The 8,442-nt window shown below is 52.8% G+C and overlaps 1 protein-coding gene across 1 annotated transcript in view; it reads right to left on the reverse strand.

Moving 5' to 3' along the window:
- The window catches only part of SYCE1 (synaptonemal complex central element protein 1), an 8,914-nt gene extending 1,524 nt beyond the window's left edge, over positions 1 to 7,390 (reverse strand). The window contains 12 exon segments of the mRNA XM_005879702.2: positions 8 to 95; positions 242 to 379; positions 381 to 474; positions 548 to 614; positions 1,306 to 1,369; positions 1,620 to 1,709; positions 2,394 to 2,448; positions 2,670 to 2,717; positions 3,359 to 3,433; positions 3,776 to 3,835; positions 4,480 to 4,542; positions 7,307 to 7,390. Coding sequence (XP_005879764.1) covers positions 8 to 95; positions 242 to 379; positions 381 to 474; positions 548 to 614; positions 1,306 to 1,369; positions 1,620 to 1,709; positions 2,394 to 2,448; positions 2,670 to 2,717; positions 3,359 to 3,433; positions 3,776 to 3,835; positions 4,480 to 4,542; positions 7,307 to 7,382 — 918 coding nt within the window. The 5' untranslated portion in view covers positions 7,383 to 7,390.
- Between the last annotated feature and the right edge of the window lie 1,052 nt (positions 7,391 to 8,442).

Below are 8,442 nucleotides of genomic sequence, written 5' to 3' on the forward strand. Positions count from 1 at the left end.
GGCTCACAGCTTCTTCTGGGCTGGCCCCATCCTCTTGTTTGCTCTGGGCTTGAGCAGTGACTTGCACTCCGAGCTTTTCCAGTTCCTCCTTCAACCTGGACATAAAGGGATGGATAAGAGGCGGGGAGGGGGAGGAGGAGGGGAGGAGAGGGAAAAGAGAGCGGGAGAGAGCAGGGGACAGAGGCAGGAGACTCCCTGAACAGCCTCCCCTTACAGACAGGGAGAGGGGCTCCATGCCCACCTCTGCCTCCTCTGCTGCAGCTGCTGGCACTCCCCCTGCAGCTGCTCGTGGCGCTGGGCAGTGTCCTCCAGGAGCTCCTGGGCCTTTCTGGTCTCCTCCTCAAACAGATGCCTGAGGGTGGGGCCATCAGTGCTGTGGGAAGAGCCCCTCAGTGATGGCAGAGCAGCCCTTGGTACCAAACTGGGAGCACAGACGATTCTTCACATCCTCCAGCTTTGCTTCTACCAGCTTCTCTGCAGCAGGAGGGACAGATGGGCAGGCCAGGGCAGAGCAGGGCAGGGCAGAGCAGGGCCCCCCCATTCTCACCTTCCTTGAGCAATTGCTCATTGCTGCTGTCCAGGGCGCCAATCTCCTGGGCCAGCTGCTCTGGACTCTGAGGGGGTAGAAAGGCCCATGCTTATCTCCCACTTCCCCCCATTCGCCTCCGAGAAGCCGACTTGCATCTAGTCTTCACTCAGCATGACTCACTTCCTACCACCCTGGCCCTGCAGACATGCCAGGCACGGTCCAGCCCCAGGGCCTCTGCACTGGCTACTGCCTCTGCCTGGAACGATGCTGTGCTGAGAGGCTCAGGAGGTTGTCCTCTGGAGAATCAGGGACCAGCCAGCCCTGTTGCTCTTCCTCATTCCTCTGCGTGGCCCCCTCATTGAGCCCTTCCATCCTGACATTCATTCTCTCTGCCTAGTTTCTGGTTTGGAGGTTGGGATCCCTTGGTAGCAAACACTGACCCCCACCCCCTACTTGTGATGTCCCCAAATATATCTATGGGTCTCCTTGATGGATGACCCCTCCTTAGTTCATCAGGATTCCTCCTGACCACTGAAGGGCCCTGAGAAGGCAGCAGGGATGGGTGGGCAGGACCAGCGAAGAGGATGAAACTGGGTAGCAGTGAGGGTGGTGATGAGGGTCTGACGGGAGGGGATTTTGAGGTATGGCCGTCACAGCTTGCTCAGGCACTGGGTGTGGCGGGTGAGAGGAATGAAGCCCGGAGGGTGACTGAATTTGGGGCCTGGTTCTGCCAAGGAAGATGGGGGAAATGGGAGGAATGGCTTTGAGTGACTCACGTGGAATTCCCAGAGGTCCTTGTGCTGGCTCATCAGTTCCTCCAACTGTTCCTCGAAATCCAATCTGGGGGCCAACCACAATTGGATGAGGGGTCCTGGGTTGAGACGCCCCACATCCTGGCCCAGGCCAAGGGTCTCCATGTACAGTCCTGGGGAGGGGGGCTTGCCCATACTCTTTGCTCTTCTGGGGAAACTTCACCACCTTGACCCTCTGGGCCTTAGCTTGGCCAGTTCCTCTTTTAACCCCCATCCCTGATATCACCCCCATCTATAACCCATTCCAGCCCCCGAAGGCCTCAGGCACTGGGCTTTACCTCAACTGCCTCTGTTTGCTCTTCTCTTCCTCAATCTGGAAGTTGAGGGCACAGATTCGCTCCTTGCACTCCTCTAGCAGGGCTTGCTTCCTGGAAAGAGGCAAGACAGCCCTCCATCATGTTCTCCGAATGTCTCCCCAGGAAAGGGCTGAAGCGGGGCTTCTGCTTCCTTTTCCTGCGGTCTGTCCTAGGCCTCTAGGTGGAGTCCTTCTTTATAACTTGTGTGTGTGTGTGGGGGGGGGGGGGGGGGGGGGGCAGGAGCACATGCCCCCTGGAAATATCTTAGTGAGGATTAGGGAGATCAACAGGGACATGGCCAAGTGCAGAAGCACACACACATTCATCTCATCTGAATTTCCCAATCTGAGGATGCCAGGACTTGGTGCCTCTGGTCACAAAATGAGCTGAGTAAGTGTTCAGGAGGTGGAGAGACGGATACACAAATAGTCAGGTGGATGAAGAATAATGGATGATTGATGAGAGGCTGAGTGGACAGACGGTTGAAGGGACAGATAGGCAGGTGAGTGAACAGACAGCCATGGAGCCAGTGGAAAGAGTAAAAGGCTTAGAAGAAAAACCAGCCAGAAGAAATGAATTGGTATTCTAGCAAAAAAAAATGATTATCCCCAATGAGTGAGAACACCCACACATGCCTGCCTATTGCGAGCGCTGGGCCTTTCCATTTGACAGGAGAGCTGTGATCCGTGACATTCCCCTCACTTTCTTTACCAGAATGAAGGGCAGGACAGAGTGAGGTCCAGGTAGAGCGCTTACCTCTGTGCCTCACTTTCCTTTTCCTGGCAATGGAGCCGGAGGATCCTCAGGGTCTCTGCAGGGAAAGGAACCATCAAGGCATCAGGTTTGTGGAGAGGTAACAGCGTTACATCATGTGGAGTCTCGTGGACACGTGGTGGGACTCTGTCATTTGCTACAAATTGGGTGGAAGCCACAGGAGGGATGCCAGCTCATTCAAAGGCTCAGGTGCCCCGCAGGGAGCGAGCTTCCGCAGGGCGCAAAGGCAGAAGCCTGGGGCAGTGTAGCTGTCGTTACCTTGTTTTTTACTCAAGATCTCTTTCAGGCGCACTTTCTCTCCACTCACTGGAAAACACAGTAACAGGTTCAGGTATCAGGGCACATTCCGGTATCAAGGACCACCCCCTGTACCCTCAGGGACACAGGCAGTTTGGTACAGCACTCCTCCGAAAAGCAAATGTGGACCCCTCAAGGCAAACCCCCTCCCCTCTTGTGCCCACTCTCCCTGTGAGCACCAAATGCTCTGATGTGACACAGGGTGACTGACTGGAGGACCCTGTGGAATGCAGGTGTGTTTATATGGAGGGAAGAGAAAACACATCATCTGAAATGGGCCAAGACTGTGAGGAAACACGTCAAGCAGGAAGGGCATGTAATCAGGTGGTGCCGTCTTTGGACGGGATGATTGGGGAGGGTCTCTTTGAGAATGGAAATCTGAGCTAGAGCTGAATGATGATGTGAAGCAATGGGAACCGATATTATCTGGGGGGAACAGCCTAGCAAAGGCCGTGAGGTGGAAGTCTGCTTGGAGGGTGTTTGAGGGATACTCCTACCCACAGTAGGCAAGGGGGAGTTTGGTAGGCTAGGACCTGAGGCTGGAGAGCGGGCAGGGGCCCTTGGCCACAGTACACATGCTCAGTGCCTGGAATACTGGGTTCAGGGAGGCATGACATTGGGGACCTCTGACTGAACCCTGGCACACTTACGTGAGTCCAGTTCCTTCTGCAGGGTCTCCCAGACAGTCCGGGCCTCTCCCAGCTCCTCACTGGCTTTCTTTTTCGCTGTGCCAAAGAGCAGGACAGACATTGTCAGGGCAGCCTCCAGCTACACCATTCCTTGCAAACAGTGACATTTCACATTTGTCTTCAAGCAAACCCAGAGGGGCCCAGATTTTATTGAGCAGAAAAATGAGGCTTCCAGAGACCTTTTTGTTGGGCTCTGTCTGCAGCAGGGCCAGGATAATGGACCCAGGACTAGAACAGCTGCATTTGGATGGACTCGTGCTTGGTTTAATGCTCTGCAGTTGCTGTTGTGAAATACTTAGTAATTTCTGAACAAGGGGTCCTGCGTTTTCATTTTGCACCGGGCCCTCCTGGCTGACAAGCTAAAATTCCTGAGCTCACCTTGTTGGACCTCATTAATCCGGTTAATCAGGACCTCAACCCTGGGCTCTAGGCTTCCCGCTGCAGGGAGGAAAGGAGTTTGAGTAAAGATGACAGGGCAGGCAGAGGCACATGGGGACCCTCCAGGGGCTCACATTCAAGGTAGGGGAGACGAGGAAGAGATAAACCAAGATACTGACTCAGGCTGTGGTAACTGCAGTCAAGAGAAATAGAGGGGCTAGGGATCAAAGACTGAAAGAGTGGGACATGCTTCTTCAGATATGGGAAGGCCTCTTCAAGGCCCCAAATCAAGTGAGGGGGCAGGCCCTGCACTCCTGGGGTGGGAATGGGAGGCCGTCAGTGCAGAGGTCTGCCCTGAGATGGCAACATGGCTGGGAGGAGCCTGGTGAGCAAGCAGAGAGGAGCAGAGGTGAGGTGGAGGGAAGGGAGGTGAAGGTGAAAACCTGGGTCTAACTTTAATCCCTTTCATGCAGTGAGTCAAGTGGGTGGGTAGTCAGCGAGGGGGTTGCAACTGGGTTTTGGGAAAATGTTTTGCCTGCTATTCCCTTATACTTTAATTTTGGATCATAGGGCTATACTTTTATTTTCAAGAATTAAGTTTTAGAAGTAAGAGTGAATGAATTGATTTCCAAAGGTTGTGAACTGTGGGGCCTGTAGTTGAATCCATTTCTGTTTGAGCCTCAGTTATAACGGAGACATATGACCTTTCTGCAACTTCTTCACCATCTCCATCAAGTTTTCAATTTTCTGTGAGGACTTGGCCTGCCCTGTGGAGACAAAACAGAACATTTCAGATCCTGTAGGAGAGGCTTGAGGAAGGATCCGACAACCTTGGCTGGGACTGAGATGGGCTGAGGGCAGACCTCCAGTCAGAGAGGTGCCCCGGCTCCTTGTCTTGAGGCGGACACTGCACGAGAGATAAATTGAGCCCCTTCGTGAGCAGCTTTCACTAACAGGTAAATGACACCGCAGATCTCCCTTTACTAAAACTCAGGGTGCAGGAAGGGATGCACTCTCACTGCTGCTCCTGTTCAAGGCTGGGTCCACGCTCGTGATGTAATAGTGAAAGGAAAGAAAGGAGGGATATAAGAAACTGAAACAAGGGGTCAGAAATCCCTGCAACTGGCAGACACCATAATCAACTAGAAAGTGCTAGAGATCTCATTTTTAAAACCCCACAAGGGATAGGAAGAACACTTAATAAGATGTCTCATTTAAGCAAATGTAAATATAAAGAGCTTCCCTGTATACAATCAATTGTTATTCTGAACCTCCCAGTAAAGTATTTCATGTTGACTTGTTATAACCAATATAGGCACTTGTGTTTTTCACTCCCTAATAAAGTAGTAGATCTAGGTAATTATTACTAATGGCATTAACATACAATAAAGATAACCGGACATCATGAGACACTTAGGTAAAAATACAAGGTAGGATTCTTGACCAAAAATGACACATACTTACTAAGCCTCTCAATTTAAATATCAAGTCAGAGGAAACACAGGGACAGGGGAACATGTTAAATGGCTCATGAGTATGAAATGAGCAACATTCTGATTGGGTAGCTCCACAGGAAAAGCAACCCAGCTTCTTTAACAAATAAATTTTGGGGAAAAGGGAGAAAGGAAGACCCTTACAGACTAAAAGGGATTAAAGAGACATGTTAACCAATTTCAGTAAACAAACTGCATTTAGATCTTGATTCAAACAAATGCACTTTAAAAAAATATTGATGACACAATCAGGGAAATTTGAAAATTGACCAGATAAGTTGATGAAACAAAAGAATTATTGTATCTCTTACAATTTCAGAGATCACAATGGCATTGTGGTGAGCTTTCTGAAAAAAGTACTTATCCTTTAGAGAATGTTTAGAGATGTACGAGGCCGTATCTATGGGTTACGTGCTTTGATGCCTGGAATGCTGTGAAATGAAACAGTGGAGGGGTGAGGAGAAAAGAGCAAACCAGACTGCCCAGAGCTGATCATCGTTAAAGCTGAAAAACGGGCTCGTAGGGTAATTATACTTTGTTCTCAACCTCTGTATATGTTTAAGTTTTTTCATAATAAAAATTTTGAAAGTCAACCAACCAACTAATCAATCAATATAGAGAAGCTAAACAACCATTTCTGCATGAGAGTGGCGAAAAGAATGGTTAACCAAAAATTACACAAATGGCCAAGAAATATTTGGAAAGAGGCACACCCTCAAATCATAACGAAAGAGATGAAAACCACGCCTTGTGCCCTGGAGGTGGGTGAAGATGAGGAAGTGTGACAGCGCGTGCGTTTGGGCTGATGTGGGCCAGGGGCCCTTACACCCACGGACAGACTGGAGACCAACGCGACCTCTGGCAACCGTGTGGCTGCAGCAACATGTTGAAGACAATCCCACTTATAGGAATTTACCCATCAGACATACTCAGATAACTATTCAAAAGGGCACGCGAGATGACACTGAAGCAGTGTCTGTTGATGTCAAAGCGGGAAACCCATGGAGAACTTAGGCTTCATCCCCACGACAGGGCTCTGCGCAGCCGTCAGTCCCCAAATACGCGTCTACTGCGTCCACCGCGCCCACATAACCTCTGGCTGGAAGGACGGGAAAGAGTGTTTACTGTTCACATACACTTCTGCGTATAGTTATATTAAGTTAATGAATTTCTGCGTATAGTTATATTAAGTTAATAAATTTCCCCGTAACCCCAAAATGACTTTTTAAAAAATATATATTTTTATTGATTTCAGAGAGGAAGGGAGAGGGAGAGAGAGATAGAAACATCAACGATGGGAGAGAATCATGGATCAGCTGCCTCCTGCACGCCCCCTACTGGGGGTCGGGCCGCAACCCAAGCATGTGCCCTGACCAGAATCGAACCGGGACCTTGAGTCCGCAGGCCGAGCCATCGTTCTTTCGGGCCTTGTCCGTACTGTTTCTATTCTCCGGCGCTGGTCCTAGGAAGGGCGGAATGGGGCAGGAGCAAATCGCTGTCCAATGAGCCAACGACTATCTCACAAAACAGCCTGTGTAGTATGAGTCCCCTATTTTTGACCTTCTATTTTAAAACAATTCCACATTTACTTAAAAGTGGTAGAAACAGAAGCCACAGCCCCTGCACGCCCTTTCCCGGGCGCCCCAGGTGTGCGGCTGAGCTGCAGACACCCCGCTTCGTTACCCAGCACACCTTGCGGGGTCGTCGGAGGTCAAGGGCACTCGCCCTGCAGGGACCCCTCGTGCCCGACATTAACATCGGACCCTCGAACGACGGTTAAGAAATGTGCCCAAGGAGTACCTACACCGTCCCCGCAGAAAATCAAACAATAAGATTAAAAATGTGCCTCACTTGTGTGTTCCCTTCAGAATCCAAACCCCTTCCCCGCAGCCACCGGCCAGACGCCCTCTGTGCACCCCGCGCAGATAATAAGCTTTTCCCGCAGATGCTAGGCCGCGGCGGCCCGGCCTGCGGATACGGAGGGAAAGCCACCTGCGCTCCCGCCCGTCCCGGCGGAGGCCCGCACCCCCCGCACTACCTTCGGCCTTCCCAGCCTGGTCCGTCGTCCCGGTCCCCGAGGACTCAGACCTCGAAGGCCCCGGCAGCCCAGCCATTTCCTCTCAGCTCGTGGGCGTCTGGTTGGCACCTCCGCTGGGATTGGACGGCACCCGCGAGGGGGCGGGGCTTCCGTAGCACGCCTGCGCAATGCGCTTCACACCACCTTCCGGGAGAGCGACAGCAGGATAACGGCTCTGGGCAAACGCCAGTGAAAGTCCTTAGGGTAGAAGAGGGGAGGGCCGGCGTGCAGACTTCGGGGCTGCCGATTGGCCGGTCTGAGGAATCTGATCTGCGCATGTGCAGAGGCCTCCGGGCGTGCGCCCCGCTGGACATCGCTGGCGCTGCAGCACGTGCTCCTGTGCAGTCCATCGGGGAACGGAGCTAGAGCCCCATCTCTGCGATGCTCCTGGCTGCACACACCAGAGCTTTACCGTGTCACCACAGACTCCTCGCTCAGGCATCTGGAGCGAGGCAGACGGTGTCAGCTCCACGGGACTAGCCTTGGCTGCACGTCTAGGTAGGATGCAGGGGAGAGTGCGAGGGTGGAGCATGACCCTCCTTCCTCCTAGCTTGATCCCACGGCTGGCCCTGCTACCTGTGGACAGAGAGCGGCCGAAGGTGGGGCCCAGGGGGTGAACCGTCTGCCGGGAGGGCAGGAGGTGCGGGAATACCCGGCCCATAGGGGACGAGGTGTCCTACCCCACGCTGCGGCAGGTGGTCACCTGGGTGGTGCAGGTGTAGATGCAGGTGGAGGCGCGGAATTCTCGTTTCTGGGGAGAGGCATGGCTGCGGGGCCATCCCCGGGCGGTGGGCCTGGGTGCAGTCAGTACGGGATAGTTTCCAGCCTGTTCACTGTATACAAAGTCTGTTCCGGGACAGGCCAACCAGAAGGAGCAGTCTCAGCGCTGGCACCTCTGTGTTAAAGCCCTCACCCATCTTCCAACCAGAGAGGTGAATGCTGACAGTGGGGGTTCCCAGTGACTGAACTTGGGTGGCATGATAGGAAATGAGGCCAGGAGCGCCAATGAGCCTGATAGAGCCTCAGCACTGTGGGGATCATAGAACCTTTCTTCTCTAGGCTGGGGGCTGGGGGCGGGGCGGGGGGACCCGGTTGGT

Source organism: Myotis brandtii, unplaced genomic scaffold (genome assembly GCF_000412655.1).
Source record: "Myotis brandtii unplaced genomic scaffold, ASM41265v1 scaffold604, whole genome shotgun sequence".
NCBI lineage: Eukaryota > Metazoa > Chordata > Mammalia > Chiroptera > Vespertilionidae > Myotis > Myotis brandtii.